General features: G+C 43.5%; 1 protein-coding gene across 1 annotated transcript; it reads left to right on the forward strand.

Moving 5' to 3' along the window:
* The first annotated feature begins 566 nt into the window (after nucleotides 1-566).
* On the forward strand, nucleotides 567-23,525 carry LOC124031883 (guanine nucleotide-binding protein subunit beta-5a). Its single transcript, XM_046343680.1, has 11 exons — nucleotides 567-801; nucleotides 5,336-5,472; nucleotides 6,237-6,278; nucleotides 16,819-16,895; nucleotides 17,347-17,479; nucleotides 18,444-18,587; nucleotides 19,092-19,183; nucleotides 19,381-19,429; nucleotides 20,226-20,322; nucleotides 22,951-23,117; nucleotides 23,354-23,525. The coding sequence occupies exons 1-11, from the start codon at nucleotides 666-668 to the stop codon at nucleotides 23,363-23,365; spliced, it is 1,086 nt and encodes a 361-aa protein (XP_046199636.1). The 5' UTR covers nucleotides 567-665; the 3' UTR covers nucleotides 23,366-23,525.
* Nucleotides 23,526-24,820: the final 1,295 nt, after the last annotated feature.

Raw genomic sequence — 24,820 nt, forward strand, 5'->3', positions numbered from 1 at the left:
ATGTAATACAGAAATAATGAATTTACATACAGTAAGTATTTACACCCCTGAGTCATGTTTAAAACTATATATATTTTAAACATAATTCAACTTTTGACATTGTGGGGTATTGTGTGTGACGACAAATCTAAACGTAATCCATTTTAAATTCGGTCTGTAACAACAATGTAAAGGGAAAAAGTCATGGGGTGTGAACACTTCCCGAAGGCTCTGTAAATACATGCGAATAAAATGAATTACATGCAAATAAAATGATGTATTAGTTGATTTCTGTTTTTTTTTTTGTAAGGATTTCTTACACATATGCAAACGTGTACACTTTAGACCTACATGACCGCATCCGTGTTGACCATGTCTAGAATGTTTTATACTATGGTTGAGTGAAAAACAATTCTCTCTTTTTTTTGCGTCAAATTTGGTTTGATCATATAAGTAGCTATATATATATATATATTATATATATATAAGTAGCTATTGCGCACGTGATGGATCTAGTCTACATAGCGTCGATGGCAGCCTCCCTCTCGAAAACTGAGAAAGCATCTTTTCTCTGACGTCATGAGAGCTGCATCAGCTGTGAGCCCCTCGTCCTCAGCTTGCAAAATATACTCTCTCTTATTTATTTATTTTTGCTGCCCGCATCTGCTCTGACAACGGGAATATATATGATATTTTCCACAAACCCTGAAATGGCTACACAGGAGGTACAACCGAATGAGACTCTCACCAACCTAAAAGCGGAATCGGACACGTTGAAAACGAAGCTCGAGGACGAAAGAGCGAAGCTGCATGATGTTGAACGTGAGTGGTGCTGAAAATGAGACGAGAGGGAAGGCCCCGCGAATCAAAACACTGCCTTCCGAATAGTACTGTATGCAAAATGTCAACACGACCATATCAGAATATATACATAGATATAATAGGCCTATATTGTGAATTTGTCATATTGCTGTTATCAGAGCACTGACTCGGTCATACGAAGAAAATAGACAATTCTTCATTCATTTGTAAACGGTTATTATATTTGAGGCCACTTGCTCGCCTATGTATTAATATCACTCGGATTTGTTCAAATGAAAAGATGCATTTCCGGCTGCAATTAGACATATAGCCTAGGCTTTGGTGGAATTCACTCCACTATTCGCTATTTCTTTTCACACTCAAAAGCACCGTTTTATTATAGCCGAGATGGTGCTTAAAACATTATTCATCCTTGATTTATGCTTTAGTTTGTCGAACTCGTTGAGATCAGAGAGATTAATTTTAACATCTCTAAACCGTTTTTACTGCGGTTTAATATGAATCCCCAACCCGGTGGGATATTTTAATGCTAGAACACATTTAAGACCATGCTCAGCTCATGGTATGATAACACCATAAGCAAACATCGGATATTCGTCCCTATAACAACAGTAGGCTAACGTCGGATATTCGTCCCTATAACAACAGTAGACTAACGTCGGATCTTGCTTGGTGTCTATAACTAACCACTCTAACCATAGATTGATCCCTTCAACAGTGCACTAATGTCTGATATTGTTCCACAACTAACCACTTTTAACATCAGTACACTAACATAGGATCTTGGTCCCTACTACACTACAGTAATGTAGGATCTTGGTCCCCACTACAGTACAGTAACATTGGATCTTGGTCCCTACTACAGTAGAGTACAGTAACATTGGATCTTGGTCCCTACTACAGTAGAGTACAGTAACATCGGATCTTGGTCCCTACTACATTTACATTTAAGTCATTTAGCAGACGCTCTCATCCAGAGCGACTTACAAATTGGTGCATTCACCTTATGACATCCAGTGGAACAGTCACTTTACAATAGTGCATCTAAATCTTAAAGGGGGGGGGGGGGTGAGAAGGATTACTTATCCTATCCTAGGTATTCCTTAAAGAGGTGGGGTTTCAGGTGTCTCCGGAAGGTGGTGATTGACTCCGCTGTCCTGGCGTCGTGAGGGAGTTTGTTCCACCATTGGGGGGCTAGAGCAGCGAACAGTTTTGACTGGGCTGAGCGGGAACTGTACTTCCTCAGTGGTAGGGAGGCGAGCAGGCCAGAGGTGGATGAACGCAGTACCCTTGTTTGGGTGTAGGGCCTGATCAGAGCCTGGAGGTACTGAGGTGCCGTTCCCCTCACAGCTCCGTAGGCAAGCACCATGGTCTTGTAGCGGATGCGAGCTTCAACTGGAAGCCAGTGGAGAGAGCGGAGGAGCGGGGTGACGTGAGAGAACTTGGGAAGGTTGAACACCAGACGGGCTGCGGCGTTCTGGATGAGTTGTAGGGGTTTATTGGCACAGGCAGGGAGCCCAGCCAACAGCGAGTTGCAGTAATCCAGACGGGAGATGACAAGTGCCTGGATTAGGACCTGCGCTGCTTCCTGTGTGAGGCAGGGTCGTACTCTGCGGATGTTGTAGAGCATGAACCTACAGGAACGGGCCACCGCCTTGATGTTAGTTGAGAACGACAGGGTGTTGTCCAGGATCACGCCAAGGTTCTTAGCGCTCTGGGAGGAGGACACAATGGAGTTGTCAACCGTGATGGCGAGATCATGGAACGGGCAGTCCTTCCCCGGGAGGAAGAGCAGCTCCGTCTTGCCGAGGTTCAGCTTGAGGTGGTGATCCGTCATCCACACTGATATGTCTGCCAGACATGCAGAGATGCGATTCGCCACCTGGTCATCAGAAGGGGGAGAGGAGAAGATTAATTGTGCGTAGTCTGCATAGCAATGATAGGAGAGACCATGTGAGGTTATGACAGAGCCAAGTGACTTGGTGTATAGCGAGAATAGGAGAGGGCCTAGAACAGAGCCCTGGGGGACACCAGTGGTGAGAGCGCGTGGTGAGGAGACAGATTCTCGCCACGCCACCTGGTAGGAGCGACCTGTCAGGTAGGACGCAATCCAAGCGTGGGCCGCGCCGGAGATGCCCAACTCGGAGAGGGTGGAGAGAAGGATCTGATGGTTCACAGTATCGAAGGCAGCCGATAGGTCTAGAAGGATGAGAGCAGAGGAGAGAGAGTTAGCTTTAGCGGTGCGGAGCGCCTCCGTGATACAGAGAAGAGCAGTCTCAGTTGAATGACTAGTCTTGAAACCTGACTGATTTGGATCAAGAAGGTCATTCTGAGAGAGATAGCGGGAGAGCTGGCCAAGGACGGCACGTTCAAGAGTTTTGGAGAGAAAAGAAAGAAGGGATACTGGTCTGTAGTTGTTGACATCGGAGGGATCGAGTGTAGGTTTTTTCAGAAGGGGTGCAACTCTCGCTCTCTTGAAGACGGAAGGGACGTAGCCAGCGGTCAGGGATGAGTTGATGAGCGAGGTGAGGTAAGGGAGAAGGTCTCCGGAAATGGTCTGGAGAAGAGAGGAGGGGATAGGGTCAAGCGGGCAGGTTGTTGGGCTGCCGGCCGTCACAAGATGCGAGATTTCATCTGGAGAGAGAGGGGAGAAAGAGGTCAGAGCACAGGGTAGGGCAGTGTGAGCAGAACCAGCGGTGTCGTTTGACTTAGCAAACGAGGATCGGATGTCGTCGACCTTCTTTTCGAAATGGTTGACGAAGTCATCTGCAGAGAGGGAGGAGGGGGGGGATTCAGGAGGGAGGAGAAGGTGGCAAAGACCTTCCTAGGGTTAGAGGCAGAAGCTTGGAATTTAGAGTGGTAGAAAGTGGCTTTAGCAGCAGAGACAGAAGAGGAAAATGTAGAGAGGAGGGAGCGAAAGGATGCCAGGTCCGCAGGGAGGCGAGTTTTCCTCCATTTCCGCTCGGTTGCCCGGAGCCCTGTTCTGTGAGCTCGCAATGAGTCGTCGAGCCACGGAGCGGGAGTAACATAGGATCTTGGTCCCTACTACAGTAGAGTAACGTAGGATCTTGGTCCCTACTACAGTAGAGTAACATTGGATCTTGGTCCCTGCTACAGTACAGTAATGTTGGATCTTGGTCCCTACTACAGTACAGCAATGTAGGATCTTGGTCCTTACTACAGTACTGTAATGTTGGATCTTGGTCCTTACTACAGTACAGTAATGTAGGATCTTGGTCCCTACTCCCTAGTACAGTAATGTAGGATATTGGTCCCTACTCCCTAGTACAGTAATGTAGGATCTTGGTCCCTACTACAGTACAGTAACATAGGATCTTGGTCCCTACTACAGTACAGTAATGTAGGATCTTGGTCTCTACTACAGTACAGTAATGTAGAATCTTGGTCCCTACTCCCAACTACAGTACAGTAACGTAGGATCTTGGTCCCAACTACAGTACTGTAATGTAGGATCTTGTTCCCTACTCCCTAGTACAGTAATGTAGGATCTTGGTCCCTACTCCCAACTACAGTACAGTAACATAGGATCTTGGTCCCTACTACAGTACAGTAACGTAGGATCTTGGTCCCTACTACAGTACAGTAACATAGGATCTTGGTCCCTGCTACAGTACAGTAATGTAGAATCTTGGTCCCTAGTACAGTACAGTAACGTAGGATCTTGGTCCCTACTACAGTACAGTAACATTGGATCTTGGTCCCTACTACAGTACAGTACAGTAACGTAGGATCTTGGTCCCTACTACAGTACAGTAACGTAGGATCTTGGTCCCTACTACAATACAGTAACATTGCATCTTGGGCCCTACTACAATACAGTAACATTGGATCTTGGGCCCTACTACAGTAGAGTAACATAGGATCTTGGTCCCTACTACAGTAGAGTAACGTAGGATCTTGGTCCCTACTACAGTACAGTAACGTAGGATCTTGGTCCCTACTACAGTACAGTAACATTGGATCTTGGTCCCTACTACAGTACAGTACAGTAATGTAGAATCTTGGTCCCTACTACAGTACAGTACAGTAACGTAGGATCTTGGTCCCTACTACAGTACAGTAACGTAGGATCTTGGTCCCTACTACAGTACAGTAACGTAGGATCTTGGTCCCTACTACAGTAGAGTAACATAGGATCTTGGTCCCTACTACAGTACAGTAACGTAGGATCTTGGTCCCTACTCCCTAGTACAGTAATGTAGGATCTTGGTCCTTACTCCCTAGTACAGTAATGTAGGATCTTGGTCCTTACTCCCTAGTACAGTAACGTAGGATCTTGGTCCCTACTACAGTACAGTAGCATATGATCTTGGTCCCTACTACAGTACAGTAACGTAGGATCTTGGTCCCTACTACAGTAACATAGGATCTTGGTCCCTACTACACTACAGTACAGTAACATAGGATCTTGGTCCCTACTACAGTAGCATAGGAGCTTGGTCCCTACTACAGTACAGTAACGTAGGATCTTGGTCCCTACTACAGTAACATAGGATCTTGGTCCCTACTACAGTCCACCAGGTGGCAGAGAAGGTGGATGGACTGGGCCAGTTTATCATGAAGACCCGGCGTACTCTGAAGGGACATGGAAACAAAGTTCTCTGCATGGACTGGTGTAAGGACAAGAGGAGGATCGTCAGCTCGTCACAGGTGAGCATTAGATTATTGGGTAGGTTTCTGAAGACCAAAAAGATGCATTCATGCAGTCGCAGCTCTTGATATATGGACTGTCGCTGTCCATGGTCCTGGAATGAATGGTTAAAAAAATATATTTTCTATCATATTGACAAGATAATCGAGTGACCGCTCTAACAATGGAAATTACATGTCTTCAAAGATGGAAGGCAGGCGGGAGGAGTCGAGATAAGGTGGGACCATTCTAGCCAATGTGAGGGCAGATGTGAACAACAGGCACAACTCGTTTTTATTTCCTTCAAAAGTGGCCGAAATGCCACATGCGTCCACTGTATATCAGTGCATTCGTAATAACCTAACCATTATGAAACGTATATTCAATCAAATTAGCCTCGCATAGCAAATGAGCAATTAAAAAAAAAAAAAATCCTGACCAAATTTCGACACTCCATACAAAAATTCCTCACTTTGTGGTCTTATTTTTCGTGGACAGATTTTCGTCGGAATAAACCTCTCTCGCTTCGACCTCTTCCTCTCTTATTGTAAAGCTCATCATCGCCGAAATTTGAGGTTCGGGAAAAGCTCCTAAAACAGATGTGTGTATATTTCAGTAGTCACATCTGAGATACTGACAGTCACTGTCCGTGAGTTTTCTGTTTAAAATAATATGCACTGCTTTCAGTAGTGTAACATTTTAACATTTTTGTAACATTTTGTTGGAAATGTAAAGAATCTTATGACACTTCTAATGTTTTTTTCCTCATCTAACTTCTTTTCAGGATGGAAAAGTGATTGTATGGGATGCCTTCACCACTAACAAGGTAAGGAACCTTCTTTTTTTTCTCTGTCCAGAAAGGCTTTAGAGTTGACAAATGCTTGAAGATAGATAGCAAGACTTCTGCAGTTATTTCATCTGATTTTGGATGAATGAGAGCATTTTGTGCATCCCAGATGGAACCCTAGTCCCTACATGTTGCACTACTGACCAGTGCCCTATGGACCTGTAGCGGTGCCCTATGGACCTGTAGTGGTGCCCTATGGACCTGTAGTGGTGCCCTATGGACCTGTAGTGGTGCCCTATGGACCTGTAGTGGTGCCCTATGGACCTGTAGTGGTGCCCTATGGACGTGTAGTGGTGTCCTATGGACCTGTAGTGGTGCCCTATGGACCTGTAGTGGTGCCCTATGGACCTGTAGCAGTGCCCAGGCTGACCAGTGTCCTATGGACCTGTAGCGGTGCCCTATGGACCTGTAGTGGTGCCCTATGGACCTGTAGTGGTGCCCTATGGACCTGTAGCGGTGCCCTATGGACCTGTAGCGGTGCCCAGGCTGACCAGTGCCCTATGGACCTGTAGCGGTGCCCTGTGGACCTGTAGTGGTGCGCTATGGACCTGTAGTGGTGCCCTATGGACCTGTAGCGGTGCCCTATGGACCTGTAGTGGTGCCCTATGGACCTGTAGCAGTGCCCTATGGACCTGTAGCGGTGCCCTATGGACCTGTAGCGGTGCCCTATGGACCTGTAGCGGTGCCCTATGGACCTGTAGCGGTGCCCTATGGACCTGTAGCGATGCCCAGGCTGGCCAGTGCCCTATGGACCTGTAGCGGTGCCCAGGCTGGCCAGTGCCCAGGCTGGCCAGTGCCCTATGGACCTGTAGCAGTGCCCTATGGACCTGTAGCGGTGCCCTATGGACCTGTAGCGGTGCCCTGGCTGACCAGTGCCCTAAGGACCTGTAGCGGTGCCCTATGGACCTGTAGAGGTGCCCAGGCTGACCAGTGCCCTATGGACCTGTAGCGATGCCCAGGCTGACCAGTGCCCTATGGACCTGTAGCGGTGCCCAGGCTGACCAGTGCCCTATGGATCTGTAGCGGTGCCCAGGCTGACCAGTGCCCTATGGACCTGTAGCGGTGCCCAGGCTGACCAGTGCCCTATGGACCTGTAGCGGTGCCCAGGCTGACCAGTGCCCTATGGACCTGTAGTGGTGCCCATTGGACCTGTAGTGGTGCCCAGGCTGACCAGTGCACTATGGACCTGTAGTGGTGCCCTTTGGACCTGTAGTGGTGCCCTATGGACCTGTAGTGGTGCCCTCTGGACCTGTAGTGGTGCCCTATGGACCTGTAGCGGTGCCCTATGGACCTGTAGTGGTGCCCTTTGGACCTGTAGTGGTGCCCTATGGACCTGTAGCGGTGCCCTATGGACCTGTAGTGGTGCCCTTTGGACCTGTAGTGGTGCCCTATGGACCTGTAGCGGTGCCCTATGGACCTGTAGCGGTGCCCTATGGACCTGTAGCGGTGCCCAGGCTGACCAGTGCCCTATGGACCTGTAGCGGTGCCCTGTGTGGCCACGGCCACCTTTTGAAATCTGATTGGCCACTACAGTGCCCCCCCCACAAAAAAAAAATCTGAGATCTGATACGTCATCTCTGAATATATTGATCATTTTCCCCAGACTCATCAATCTCACAGGAGAAAACATCAGACAAAGCGAGTGAAACAGCGCCTCTCTGTCTCCATATGTGTTGCCCATGTATTTGATGCTGTCAGGCCAAAAAGAGTATGACATGTCATTATTTTTGGCCAGACAGCATTAGATACATGGGCTATATATGGATGGTCACTTCTACTGTAACTCTATAGCAGCACCCAAGGGGCTTGATTTTTCGAGGTCTAACCTTAGTAGTGTCCACCATGAGTGACAGAACACTGAGCCAATCACGGCCCAATGCTCCGTGATATCCGCTGTCTGCCCCACCACCACAGAAAGAACTGAGCAAGGCTGAAACACCTGCATTTTGGAGCTGTCTTACTCAAGAAAAAAAAATATTATGTAGCTTTTTTATTATAGACACCTGAATGTCCTGGTATTATAGACACCTGGATGTCACGGTATTATAGACACCTGAATGTCCTGGTATTATAGACACCTGAATGTCCTGGTATTATAGACACCTGAATGTCACGGTATTATAGACACCTGGATGTCCTGGTATTATAGACACCCCTGAATGTCACGGTATTATAGACACCTGGATGTCCTGGTATTATAGACACCTGAATGTCCTGGTATTATAGACACCTGGATGTCCTGGTATTATAGACACCTGGATGTCCTGGTATTATAGACACCTGAATGTCCTGGTATTATAGACACCTGGATGTCCTGGTATTATAGACACCTGGATGTCCTGGTATTATAGACACCTGAATGTCCTGGTATTATAGACACCTGAATGTCCTGGTATTATAGACACCTGAATGTCCTGGTATTATAGACACCTGAATGTCCTGGTATTATAGACACCTGGATGTCCTGGTTTTATAGACACCTGAATGTCACGGTATTATAGACACCTGAATGTCCTGGTATTATAGACACCTGAATGTCACGGTATTATAGACACCTGAATGTCCTGGTATTATAGACACCTGAATGTCCTGGTATTATAGACACCTGGATGTCCTGGTATTATAGACACCTGAATGTCACGGTATTATAGACACCTGAATGTCCTGGTATTATAGACACCTGAATGTCACGGTATTATAGACACCTGAATGTCCTGGTATTATAGACACCTGAATGTCCTGGTATTATAGACACCTGGATGTCCTGGTATTATAGACACCTGGATGTCACGGTATTATAGACACCTGAATGTCACGGTATTATAGACACCTGAATGTCCTGGTATTATAGACACCTCGATGTCCTGGTATTATAGACACCTGGATGTCCTGGTATTATAGACACCTGGATGTCCTGGTATTATAGACACCTGAATGTCCTGGTATTATAGACACCCCTGAATTATAGACACCTGAATGTCCTGGTATTATAGACACCTGGATGTCACGGTATTATAGACACCTGAATGTCACAGTATTATAGACACCTGAATGTCCTGGTATTATAGACACCTGGATGTCCTGGTATTATAGACACCTGGATGTCCTGGTATTATAGACACCTGGATGTCCTGGTATTATAGACACCTGAATGTCCTGGTATTATAGACACCCCTGAATGTCCTGGTATTATAGACACCTGAATGTCCTGGTATTATAGACACCTGGATGTCCTGGTATTATAGACACCTGGATGTCCTGGTATTATAGACACCTGAATGTCCTGGTATTATAGACACCTGAATGTCACGGTATTATAGACACCCCTGAATGTCCTGGTATTATAGACACCTGAATGTCCTGGTATTATAGACACCTGAATGTCCTGGTATTATAGACACCTGGATGTCCTGGTATTATAGACACCTGAATGTCCTGTATTATCCTGAATGTCACGGTATTATAGACACCTGAATGTCCTGGTATTATAGACACCTGAATGTCCTGGTATTATAGACACCTGGATGTCCTGGTATTATAGACACCTGGATGTCCTGGTATTATAGACACCTGAATGTCCTGGTATTATAGACACCTGGATGTCCTGGTATTATAGACACCTGGATGTCACGGTATTATAGACACCTGAATGTCACGGTATTATAGACACCTGAATGTCCTGGTATTATAGACACCTGGATGTCCTGGTATTATAGACACCTGGATGTCCTGGTATTATAGACACCTGGATGTCCTGGTATTATAGACACCTGAATGTCCTGGTATTATAGACACCTGGATGTCCTGGTATTATAGACACCTGGATGTCCTGGTATTATAGACACCTGGATGTCCTGGTATTATAGACACCTGAATGTCCTGGTATTATAGACACCCCTGAATTATAGACACCTGAATGTCCTGGTATTATAGACACCTGGATGTCACGGTATTATAGACACCTGAATGTCACAGTATTATAGACACCTGAATGTCCTGGTATTATAGACACCTGGATGTCCTGGTATTATAGACACCTGGATGTCCTGGTATTATAGACACCTGGATGTCCTGGTATTATAGACACCTGAATGTCCTGGTATTATAGACACCCCTGAATGTCCTGGTATTATAGCCACCTGAATGTCCTGGTATTATAGACACCTGAATGTCCTGGTATTATAGAAACCTGAATGTCACGGTATTATAGACACCCCTGAATGTCCTGGTATTATAGACACCTGAATGTCCTGGTATTATAGACACCTGAATGTCCTGGTATTATAGACACCTGGATGTCCTGGTATTATAGACACCTGAATGTCCTGGTATTATAGACACCTGAATGTCACGGTATTATAGACACCTGAATGTCCTGGTATTATAGACACCTGAATGTCCTGGTATTATAGACACCTGGATGTCCTGGTATTATAGACACCTGGATGTCCTGGTATTATAGACACCTGAATGTCCTGGTATTATAGACACCTGGATGTCCTGGTATTATAGACACCTGGATGTCACGGTATTATAGACACCTGAATGTCACGGTATTATAGACACCTGAATGTCCTGGTATTATAGACACCTGGATGTCCTGGTATTATAGACACCTGGATGTCCTGGTATTATAGACACCTGGATGTCCTGGTATTATAGACACCTGGATGTCCTGGTATTATAGACACCTGAATGTCCTGGTATTATAGACACCCCTGAATGTCCTGGTATTATAGACACCTGGATGTCCTGGTATTATAGACACCTGGATGTCACTGGTATTATAGACACCTGAATGTCCTGGTATTATAGACACCTGAATGTCCTGGTATTATAGACACCTGGATGTCCTGGTATTATAGACACCTGGATGTCCTGGTATTATAGACACCTGGATGTCCTGGTATTATAGACACCTGAATGTCCTGGTATTATAGACACCTGAATGTCCTGGTATTATAGACACCTGAATGTCCTGGTATTATAGACACCTGGATGTCCTGGTATTATAGACACCTGGATGTCCTGGTATTATAGACACCTGAATGTCCTGGTATTATAGACACCTGAATAGTCACCGGTATTATAGACACCTGAATGTCCTGGTATTATAGACACCTGAATGTCCTGGTATTATAGACACCTGAATGTCCTGGTATTATAGACACCTGGATGTCCTGGTATTATAGACACCTGAATGTCCTGGTATTATAGACACCTGAATGTCCTGGTATTATAGACACCTGAATGTCCTGGTATTATAGACACCTGAATGTCCTGGTATTATAGACACCTGGATGTCCTGGTATTATAGACACCTGGATGTCCTGGTATTATAGACACCTGAATGTCCTGGTATTATAGACACCTGGATGTCCTGGTATTATAGACACCTGGATGTCCTGGTATTATAGACACCTGGATGTCCTGGTATTATAGACACCTGAATGTCCTGGTATTATAGACACCTGGATGTCCTGGTATTATAGACACCTGGATGTCCTGGTATTATAGACACCTGGATGTCCTGGTATTATAGACACCTGGATGTCCTGGTATTATAGACACCTGGATGTCCTGGTATTATAGACACCTGGATGTCCTGGTATTATAGACACCTGGATGTCCTGGTATTATAGACACCTGAATGTCCTGGTATTATAGACACCTGGATGTCCTGTATTATAGAATTATAGACACCTGAATGTCCTGGTATTATAGACACCTGGATGTCCTGGTATTATAGACACCTGAATGTCCTGGTATTATAGACACCTGAATGTCCTGGTATTATAGACACCTGGATGTCCTGGTATTATAGACACCTGGATGTCCTGGTATTATAGACACCTGAATGTCCTGGTATTATAGACACCTGAATGTCCTGGTATTATAGACACCCCTGAATGTCCTGGTATTATAGACACCTGAATGTCCTGGTATTATAGACACCTGAATGTCCTGGTATTATAGACACCTGAATGTCCTGGTATTATAGACACCTGAATGTCCTGGTATTATAGACACCTGAATGTCCTGGTATTATAGACACCTGAATGTCCTGGTATTATAGACACCTGGATGTCCTGGTATTATAGACACCTGAATGTCCTGGTATTATAGACACCTGAATGTCACTGGTATTATAGACACCTGAATGTCCTGGTATTATAGACACCTGAATGTCCTGGTATTATAGACACCTGGATGTCCTGGTATTATAGACACCTGGATGTCCTGGTATTATAGACACCTGAATGTCCTGGTATTATAGACACCTGGATGTCCTGGTATTATAGACACCTGGATGTCCTGGTATTATAGACACCTGAATGTCACCTGAATGTCCTGGTATTATAGACACCTGAATGTCCTGGTATTTATAGACACCTGGATGTCCTGGTATTATAGACACCTGGATGTCCTATTATAGACACCTGGATGTCCTGGTATTATAGACACCTGGATGTCCTGGTATTATAGACACCTGGATGTCCTGGTATTATAGACACCTGAATGTCCTGTATTATAGACACCTATTATAGACACCTGGATGTCCTGAATTATAGACACCTGAATGTCCTGGTATTATAGACACCTGGATGTCCTGGTATTATAGACACCTGAATGTCCTGGTATTATAGACACCTGGATGTCCTGGTATTATAGACCCCTGAATGTCCTGGTATTATAGACACCTGGATGTCCTGGTATTATAGACACACCTGGATGTCCTGGTATTATAGACACACCTGGATGTCCTGGTATTATAGACACACCTGGATGTCCTGGTATTATAGACACCTGGATGTCCTGGTATTATAGACACCTGGATGTCCTGTATTATAGACACCTATTATAGACACCTGGATGTCCTGGTATTATAGACACCTGGATGTCCTGGTATTATAGACACCTGGATGTCCTGGTATTATAGACACCTGAATGTCCTGGTATTATAGACACCCCTGAATTATAGACACCTGAATGTCCTGGTATTATAGACACCCCTGAATTATAGACACCTGAATGTCCTGGTATTATAGACACCTGGATGTCCTGGTATTATAGACACCTGAATGTCCTGGTATTATAGACACCTGGATGTCCTGGTATTATAGACACCTGGATGTCCTGGTATTATAGACACCTGAATGTCCTGGTATTATAGACACCTGGATGTCCTGGTATTATAGACACCTGAATGTCCTGGTATTATAGACACCTGGATGTCCTGGTATTATAGACACCTGGATGTCCTGGTATTATAGACACCTGGATGTCCTGGTATTATAGACACCTGAATGTCCTGGTATTATAGACACCTGGATGTCCTGGTATTATAGACACCTGGATGTCCTGGTATTATAGACACCTGGATGTCCTGTATTATAGACATTATAGACACCTGGATGTCCTGGTATTATAGACACCTGAATGTCCTGGTATTATAGACACCTGAATGTCCTGGTATTATAGACACCTGGAATGTCCTGGTATTATAGACACCTGGATGTCCTGGTATTATAGACACCTGGATGTCCTGGTATTATAGACACCTGGATGTCCTGGTATTATAGACACCTGGATGTCCTGGTATTATAGACACCTGAATGTCCTGGTATTATAGACACCTGAATGTCCTGGTATTATAGACACCTGGATGTCCTGGTATTATAGACACCTGGATGTCCTGGTATTATAGACACCTGGATGTCCTGGTATTATAGACACCTGAATGTCCTGGTATTATAGACACCTGAATGTCCTGGTATTATAGACACCTGAATGTCCTGGTATTATAGACACCTGAATGTCCTGGTATTATAGACACCTGAATGTCACCTGGATGGTATTATAGACACCCCTGAATGTCCTGGTATTATAGACACCTGGATGTCCTGGTATTATAGACACCTGAATGTCCTGGTATTATAGACACCTGGATGTCCTGGTATTATAGACACCTGAATGTCCTGGTATTATAGACACCTGGAATGTCCTGGTATTATAGACACCTGGATGTCCTGGTATTATAGACACCTGAATGTCCTGGTATTATAGACACCTGGATGTCCTGGTATTATAGACACCTGGATGTCCTGGTATTATAGACACCTGGATGTCCTGGTATTATAGACACCTGGATGTCCTGGTATTATAGACACCTGGATGTCACGGTATTATAGACACCTGAATGTCACGGTATTATAGACACCTGAATGTCCTGGTATTATAGACACCTGGATGTCCTGGTATTATAGACACCTGGATGTCCTGGTATTATAGACACCTGGATGTCCTGGTATTATAGACACCTGGATGTCCTGGTATTATAGACACCTGAATGTCCTGGTATTATAGACACCTGGATGTCCTGGTATTATAGACACCTGAATGTCCTGGTATTATAGACACCTGAATGTCCTGTATTATAGACACCTGAATGTCCTGGTATTATAGACACCTGGATGTCCTGGTATTATAGACACCTGAATGTCCTGGTATTATAGACACCTGGATGTCCTGGTATTATAGATGTCCTGGTATTATAGACACCTGGATGTCCTGGTATTATAGACACCTGGATGTCCTGGTATTATAGACACACCTGGATGTCCTGGTATTATAGACACCTGGATGTCCTGGTATTATAGACACCTGGATGTCCTGGTATTATAGACACCTGGATGTCCTGGTATTATAGACACCTGGATGTCCTGGTATTATAGACACCTGAATGTCCTGGTATTATAGACACCCCTGAATTATAGACACCTGAATGTCCTGGTATTATAGACACCCCTGAATTATAGACACCTGAATGTCCTGGTATTATAGACACCTGGATGTCCTGGTATTATAGACCCCTGAATGTCCTGGTATTATAGACACCTGAATGTCCTGGTATTATAGACACCTGGATGTCCTGGTATTATAGACCCCTGAATGTCCTGGTATTATAGACACCCCTGAATTATAGACACCTGAATGTCCTGGTATTATAGACACCTGGATGTCCTGGTATTATAGACACCTGGATGTCCTGGTATTATAGACACCTGAATGTCCTGGTATTATAGACACCTGGATGTCCTGGTATTATAGACCCCTGAATGTCCTGGTATTATAGACACCTGAATGTCCTGGTATTATAGACACCTGGATGTCCTGGTATTATAGACCCCTGAATGTCCTGGTATTATAGACACCCCTGAATTATAGACACCTGAATGTCCTGGTATTATAGACACCTGGATGTCCTGGTATTATAGACACCTGGATGACACCTGGATAGACACCTCCTGGTATTATAGACACCTGAATGTCCTGGTATTATAGACACCTGGATGTCCTGGTATTATAGACCCCTGAATGTCCTGGTATTATAGACACCTGAATGTCCTGGTATTATAGACACCTGGATGTCCTGGTATTATAGACCCCTGAATGTCCTGGTATTATAGACACCCCTGAATTATAGACACCTGAATGTCCTGGTATTATAGACACCTGGATGTCCTGGTATTATAGACACCTGAATGTCCTGGTATTATAGACACCTGGATGTCCTGGTATTATAGACACCTGAATGTCCTGGTATTATAGACACCTGGATGTCCTGGTATTATAGACACCTGGATGTCCTGGTATTATAGACACCTGGATGTCCTGGTATTATAGACACCTGGATGTCCTGGTATTATAGACACCTGGATGTCCTGGTATTATAGCCACCTGGATGTCCTGGTATTATAGCCACCTGGATGTCCTGGTATTATAGCCACCTGGATGTCCCTGCTGTACGCTAACGCCCTTTGATAAATCATGACCTTGAATGTACACACTGTGACACCTTTTGGAACAGATTGATGATTGATTTGAACAGGGAAAATGTACCAAAACCTGAGCTGAAGCATTTCATACGTTGAACCATCAGAATTACAGTATATTGAAAAAAAATCCACCGTGCATCGATGAAGGTAAAAACATTTTGTTATAGGAACCCTAAACTGGGTCTGTGCCCTACCACGAACACCTCATTCTAAATATTAGCCAAAAGTACTGCGCAATTTTTCAATATATATTTTTTACCTTCAAGTCCCATTGAAACCATGGTCTCTTTTGCAAAAGGGATCCCTGCATCACAACAATTACACAGTCAAATCAAATCACATTTGTCCCCTAAGAGCACGCAGTGACCACGATGATGCTGCTTTTATAATGTGGCGTCCTCTAGGAGCATGCAGTGACCTCGATGATGCTGATTGTACCTTTTATAATGTGGTGTCCTCTAGGAGCACGCAGTGACCACGATGGTGCTGATTGTTCCTTTTATAATGTGGTGTCCCCTAGGAGCACGCAGTGACCACGATGATGCTGCCTTTATAATGTGGTGTCCTCTAGGAGCACGCAGTGACCACGATGATGCTGCTTTTATAATGTGGTGTCCTCTAGGAGCATGCAGTGACCACGATGATGCTGATTGTTCCTTTTATAATGTGGTGTCCTCTAGGAGCACGCAGTGACCATGCCGTGCACCTGGGTGATGGCCTGTGCCTACGCCCCCTCTGGATGTGCAGTGGCCTGTGGGTAAGTTCCTGTACTCCTGGATGTGCAGTGGCCTGTGGGTAAGTTCCTGTACTCCTGGATGTGCAGTGGCCTGTGGGTAAGTTCCTGTACTCCTGGATGTGCAGTGGCCTGTGGGTAAGTTCCTGTACTCCTGGATGTGCAGTGGCCTGTGGGTAAGTTCCTGTACTCCTGGATGTGCAGTGGCCTGTGGGTAAGTTCCTGTACTCCTGGATGTGCAGTGGCCTGTGGGTAAGTTCCTGTACTCCCGGATGTGCAGTGGCCTGTGGGTAAGTTCCTGTACTCCTGGATGTGCAGTGGCCTGTGGGTAATTCTCTCCCTGCTCCACCCACACGCTCCATTTTCCCACTGTGCACTTTTGGGTCTTGGCCTGGTTACTGTGAAGCCCTGTCACAACTGTTGACGTTATAAGAGAGTTTATAAATAAAAATGTGATGTATTGATTGTGTTTCAGTGGTCTGGACAACAAGTGCTCAGTGTACCCTCTGTCGTTGGACAAGAATGAGAACCTGGCAGCGAAGAAGAAGTCTGTCGCCATGCACACCAACTACTTATCTGCCTGTAGCTTCACCAACTCAGACATGCAGGTTAGAGAATACATTTTTCTTAGTCTGATGTAATTATTTTTTTGTTGCCCCATTTGTATATTTTGTTATAGTCTTTAACAAGGTTTGTAATTCGCTCCTTTCTATAAATTGTTGAATTACTCGATTGCTGCAAAATCAGTTTAAAAGAAAAACCCACTGATATGCCGTGTCATAATTTGAGCCAGTTTCACACATCGGGAAAATAATCCTGCAGCAACAGAAAATGTGAATTATATATGGATTATAATTCATGGATTGTTTTTGGTAGGGATTCCTACATTTTTCGTTTGGGCAAATCAAATCTGACATTTTAAAGTGGAAATTACAAACTTTAGAATCCTTTTTAAACCTCAAAATCACTACAGGTTTGCATTTCCTGATGTGCAGGAACATTTCTGCAACAACAGGATGATCAAATTAGGATGAGGCATCTGAATTTCTACTACTTTCCTATGGCAGATGAGTAATGGGAAATCACTGCACTCTATACCCGACCTGGAAAGAACTGCCAATCTTGTTTAATAATTCACAACATTCTAATGTTCCCCATTGGCTGTGTTTAGTCACATGCTTTAGCCTCGGGCCAAGACTCTTCTATTTATGGATCAGTGTCATAGAATTCTGAATCTGAATTCTGAACAGCCAAAGTTATGACAATGGCTGCCCTCTGACCTTACTACTTGTAGTTGACTATTTGCTCTCTAGGGGCTGGTTTCCTTGACATATTCAATATAGAGTATTTTTTTTGTCCTGAAATGAGCCTAATATAGGTCTGGGAAACCAGTCCCATGTGTACATTATGGGGTGAATCCTAACCTTCAACTTAAATCACATTTTCACTTCGTCTCGCATTGACATTTAATGAATGACTAAGTGGCTGTTAGTTTTCACGCCTATATGAGAACGTGTATTATGTTGTGATCCCAAGATGCAGTTTGTGATGAACCCCCCTTTTGTGTTCCAGATCCTGACGTCGAGCGGAGACGGAACCTGTGCATTATGGGATGTGGAGAGCGGTCAGCTGTTGCAGAGTTTCCATGGACACGCCGCTGATGTTCTGTGTCTGGACCTGGCTCCTTCTGAGACCGGCAACACCTTCGTCTCTGGGGTGAGGAGAAGACTAGGAGCATTTCACTTTATTGTCCCACAATAGAGAAATTGTGAATAAAGCGGGTGATTTTATTGATCCCCCAAGTTTATTTTGTATTTTTTTTGTCATTGGACATAAGAGTAAAAACACCAGCAAATCTGTTCCAAGTGATTTAAAATGCAGCCTGACCTCCTCTAAGCATTGTCTTTGACCTTTTTTTTTAAACTTTCCTTTCGTATTTAAAAACGCAAAAAAAAACATTTTTATTTTTTATTCAGAGAGAGAGATTTGAAATGATTAGTGAAGAAATCGTGGCAGGTGTGAGATACAAACTCCTGTTTGTCCAGAATGCAAAGATACTGTGTTACATTTTGACATAATGTGGATCTTTTTCATTTAACCTTTTAATTTAACCAGGAAAAGCCACTTGGAAGTTAAACCCTATTTTGGGTTTAAACCTTTCAAAAACGTTTTGCAATAATTAATGAATTCCTTAATCTTCTTCTGTGTGTCTAAACACAGGGCTGTGACAAGAAGGCCAATGTATGGGACATGCGCTCAGGCCAGTGCATCCAGTCCTTCGAAACCCACGAATCAGACATCAACAGTGTCAGGTAAGGAGATACAAATGAATTCCAAGGGACTTATAGACACTGACACACTGTGTTAATACCCCTGTATTAATCATAAGTGAGCCCCAGGCGACTGCAGTTGAAAACTAGCTGGCACTGTGCCTGTAAAACCAAGCTCATCTCCATTATGTATGGTTCGTTATATATTACCTGGCGTTTGTCTCCTTCCTTGGCATCAGGTATTACCCCAGTGGAGATGCATTTGCCTCAGGCTCTGATGATGCGACAGTAAGTTGTCATCAATATCGTTTACTGCTTTGATCACATGTTGATGCTGCCTTTCAATGTCAAAGATCATTACATTGACATTTAGGTCATTTAGCAGACGCTCTTATCCAGAGAGACTTACAAATTGGTGCATTCACCTTATGACATCCAGTGGAACAGTCACTTTACAATAGTGCATCTAAATCTTAAAGGGGGGTGGGAGGGAATACTTATCCTATCCTAGGTATTCCTTAAAGAGGTGGGGTTTCAGGTGTCTCCGGAAGGTGGTGATTGGCTCATGAAGTACTTTGACATTGAGTGTTTTTAACCCGTTTGCAAAAAAAAAAAAAAAATCTAGTTACAGTGCCTTGCGAAAGTATTCGGCCCCCTTGAACCTTGCGACCTTTTGCCACATTTCAGGCTTCAAACATAAAGATATAAAACTGTATTTTTTTGTGAAGAATCAACAACAAGTGGGACACAATCATGAAGTGGAACGACATTTATTGGATATTTCAAACTTTTTTACTTACAGCTGTAATCGCAGCAAAAGGTGACGCTACAAAGTATTAACTTAAGGGGGCTGAATAATTTTGCACGCCCAATTTTTCAGTTTTTGATTTGTTAAAAAAGTTTGAAATATCCAATAAATGTCGTTCCACTTCATGATTGTGTCCCACTTGTTGTTGATTCTTCACAAAAAAATACAGTTTTATATCTTTATGTTTGAAGCCTGAAATGTGGCAAAAGGTCGCAAAGTTCAAGGGGGCCGAATACTTTCGCAAGGCACTGTATTAATGCACGTTTTTTGTTTCAGTGTCGTCTCTATGACCTGAGAGCAGACAGAGAAGTGGCCATTTATTCCAAAGAGAGCATCATATTTGGTGCCTCCAGTGTTGATTTCTCTCTCAGTGGTAAGATACTGTATTCATGAACTTCATCTAGTACACATGCTTTTACTTCTCTTCTGTTTAACCAGTCTACACTTTAGTGATTCCATGGCACTAACCAGTCTACACTTTAGTGATTCCATGTCACTAACCAGTCTACACTTTAGTGATTCCATGGCACTAACCAGTCTACACTTTAGTGATTCCATGTCACTAACCAGTCTACACTTTAGTGAATCCATGTCACTAACCAGTCTACACTTTAGTGATTCCATGTCACTAACCAGTCTACACTTTAGTAATTCCATGTCACTGACCAGTCTACACTTTAGTGATTCCATGTCACTAACCAGTCTACACTTTAGTAATTCCATGTCACTGACCAGTCTACACTTTAGTGATTCCATGTCACTGACCAGTCTACACTTTAGTGAATCCATGTCACTAACCAGTCTACACTTTAGTGATTCCATGTCACTAACCAGTCTACACTTTAGTAATTCCATGTCACTAACCAGTCTACACTTTAGTGAATCCATGTCACTAACCAGTCTACACTTTAGTGATTCCATGTCACTAACCAGTCTACACTTTAGTGAATCCATGTCACTAACCAGTCTACACTTTAGTGATTCCATGTCACTAACCAGTCTACACTTTAGTGATTCCATGTCACTAACCAGTCTACACTTTAGTGATTCCATGTCACTAACCAGTCTACACTTTAGTGATTCCATGTCACTAACCAGTCTACACTTTAGTGATCCATGTCACTAACCAGTCTACACTTTAGTGATTCCATGTCACTAACCAGTCTACACTTTAGTGATTCCATGTCACTAACCAGTCTACACTTTAGTGATTCCATGTCACTAACCAGTCTACACTTTAGTGATTCCATGTCACTAACCAGTCTACACTTTAGTGATTCCATGTCACTAACCAGTCTACACTTTAGTGATTCCATGTCACTAACCAGTCTACACTTTAGTGATTCCATGTCACTAACCAGTCTACACTTTAGTGATTCCATGTCACTAACCAGTCTACACTTTAGTGAATCCATGTCACTAACCAGTCTACACTTTAGTGATTCCATGTCACTAACCAGTCTACACTTTAGTGATTCCATGTCACTAACCAGTCTACACTTTAGTGATCCATGTCACTAACCAGTCTACACTTTAGTGATCCATGTCACTAACCAGTCTACACTTTAGTGAATCCATGTCACTAACCAGTCTACACTTTAGTGATTCCATGTCACTAACCAGTCTACACTTTAGTGATTCCATGTCACTAACCAGTCTACACTTTAGTGAATCCATGTCACTAACCAGTCTACACTTTAGTGATTCCATGTCACTAACCAGTCTACACTTTAGTGATTCCATGTCACTAACCAGTCTACACTTTAGTGATTCCATGTCACTAACCAGTCTACACTTTAGTGATTCCATGTCACTAACCAGTCTACACTTTAGTAATTCCATGTCACTAACCAGTCTACACTTTAGTGATTCCATGTCACTAACCAGTCTACACTTTAGTGAATCCATGTCACTAACCAGTCTACACTTTAGTGATTCCATGTCACTAACCAGTCTACACTTTAGTGATTCCATGTCACTAACCAGTCTACACTTTAGTGATCCATGTCACTAACCAGTCTACACTTTAGTGATTCCATGTCACTAACCAGTCTACACTTTAGTGATTCCATGTCACTAACCAGTCTACACTTTAGTGATTCCATGTCACTAACCAGTCTACACTTTAGTGATTCCATGTCACTAACCAGTCTACACTTTAGTGATTCCATGTCACTAACCAGTCTACACTTTAGTGATTCCATGTCACTAACCAGTCTACACTTTAGTGATTCCATGTCACTAACCAGTCTACACTTTAGTAATTCCATGTCACTAACCAGTCTACACTTTAGTGATTCCATGTCACTAACCAGTCTACACTTTAGTGATTCCATGTCACTAACCAGTCTACACTTTAGTGATTCCATGTCACTAACCAGTCTACACTTTAGTGATTCCATGTCACTAACCAGTCTACACTTTAGTGATCCATGTCACTAACCAGTCTACACTTTAGTGATTCCATGTCACTAACCAGTCTACACTTTAGTGATTCCATGTCACTAACCAGTCTACACTTTAGTGATTCCATGTCACTAACCAGTCTACACTTTAGTGATTCCATGTCACTAACCAGTCTACACTTTAGTGATTCCATGTCACTAACCAGTCTACACTTTAGTGATTCCATGTCACTAACCAGTCTACACTTTAGTGATTCCATGTCACTAACCAGTCTACACTTTAGTGATTCCATGTCACTAACCAGTCTACACTTTAGTGATTCCATGTCACTAACCAGTCTACACTTTAGTGATTCCATGTCACTAACCAGTCTACACTTTAGTGATTCCATGTCACTAACCAGTCTACACTTTAGTGATTCCATGTCAATAACCAGTCCACACTTTAGTGATTCCATGTCACTAACCAGTCTACACTTTAGTGATTCCATGTCACTAAGCTGAATATGAACAGCGTACTGTCACATTAACCTTCTCTTCAGAAACGATGTATTGCATCTACGTTGTTGAAAGAGGACATGTATTTTCTATTTCAGGCCGGCTACTGTTCGGTGGCTATAACGACTACACCATCAACGTGTGGGATGTCTTGAAGGGGACGAGGGTGTCCATCCTGTTTGGACACGAGAACCGCGTCAGCACTCTGCGTCTGTCTCCTGACGGAACGGCCTTCTGCTCGGGGTCGTGGGACCACACTCTCAGGGTGAGGGATAGGGGGTTATCACCTGCTTTATATTCCCAAAAGACAAATTATTAGTATTACCTACTCCTATCTATCCATCTATCCATCCATCCAATCTATCTTATCATTCTATTCTTCTATCCATCCGGGTTTTCCCCTGGTGTCCACCCTCTCCATGTGTTCTTCTAGAGAACAGCATCATGGTCTCATTTTATGGTGAAGTAAGTTTATGTTTTAAAATTGTTTTTTTTCTCCAGATCTGGGCTTAAAGGAAAACGACACAGAAGAGGAACAACTAACCTCAATGATAGATAGATAGATGGGATCTTAGTTGTAAACTAAAGAGACATTTACATTTACATTTAAGTCATTTAGCAGACGCTCTTATCCAGAGCGACTTACAAATTGGTGCATTCACCTTATGACATCCAGTGGAACAGTCACTTTACAATAGTGCATCTAAATCTTAAAGGGGGGTGAGAAGGATTACTTTATCCTATCCTAGGTATTCCTTAAAGAGGTGGGGTTTCAGGTGTCTCCGGAAGGTGGTGATTGACTCCGCTGTCCTGGCGTCGTGAGGGAGTTTGTTCCACCATTGGGGGGCCAGAGCAGCGAACAGTCCACTCTGCTTGAATACAATCCTAGGTTCAGATTCAGTTGAATATATATACAGTGGTAAAGGGCAGGCATTGTCTTACTGTAGTGGTGCGTCAGGGTACATTTTGAACCGTGGTCTTGGACAAGTTAACAGTCATTATTAAACAAACAAAAAAAAAACCTGCAAAAGATACACTTTTATTACGAGCTTTAATAACGTATCACATTCAGTATTTTAGATCGCGCAAGGTCAATATATCTTAATGAAATTCATAATCACACACAGAATGATGATATAGCTACTCTAGTCTTAAGCAGATGGTCCAAAGAGATCTAGTGTGAAGTAGATGGTGATGAATAACAAAGTTTGAAATTAATCTAGTGGTGAATATACAGAGAGTGAAAGATTTAGAGGAAGAATGTCTAGAATGTCTAGAATGTCTAGAATGTCTAGAATGTTTAGAATGTCTAGAATGTTTAGAATGTTTAGAATGTCTAGAATGTCTAGAATGTTTAGAATGTCTAGAATGTCTAGAATGTCTAGAATGTTTAGAATGTCTAGAATGTCTAGAATGTTTAGAATGTTTAGAATGTCTAGAATGTCTAGAATGTCTAGAATGTTTAGAATGTCTAGAATGTTTAGAATGTCTAGAATGTTTAGAATGTCTAGAATGTCTAGAATGTTTAGATTTGAGATATGATGGAAAAACAGTTCATACATTTGGAACCAAACCCTCAAGAGTCACTAAGTCATCTTGGTTGATGCCAGGACAAATCATCTTGGTTGATGCCGGGACAAATCCTCTTGGTTGATGCCGGGACAAATCCTCTTGGTTGATGCCGGGACAAATCCTCTTGGTTGATGCCGGGACAAATCCTCTTGGTTGATGCCGGGACAAATCCTCTTGGTTGATGCCGGGACAAATCCTCTTGGTTGATGCCGGGACAAATCCTCTTGGTTGATGCCGGAACAAATCCTCTTGGTTGATGCCGGGACAAATCCTCTTGGTTGATGCCGGGACAAATCCTCTTGGTTGATGCCGGGACAAATCCTCTTGGTTGATGCCGGGACAAATCCTCTTGGTTGATGCCGGGACAAACCTCTTGGTTGATGCCGGGACAAATCC

Source organism: Oncorhynchus gorbuscha, linkage group LG01 (genome assembly GCF_021184085.1).
Source record: "Oncorhynchus gorbuscha isolate QuinsamMale2020 ecotype Even-year linkage group LG01, OgorEven_v1.0, whole genome shotgun sequence".
Lineage (NCBI taxonomy): Eukaryota > Metazoa > Chordata > Actinopteri > Salmoniformes > Salmonidae > Oncorhynchus > Oncorhynchus gorbuscha.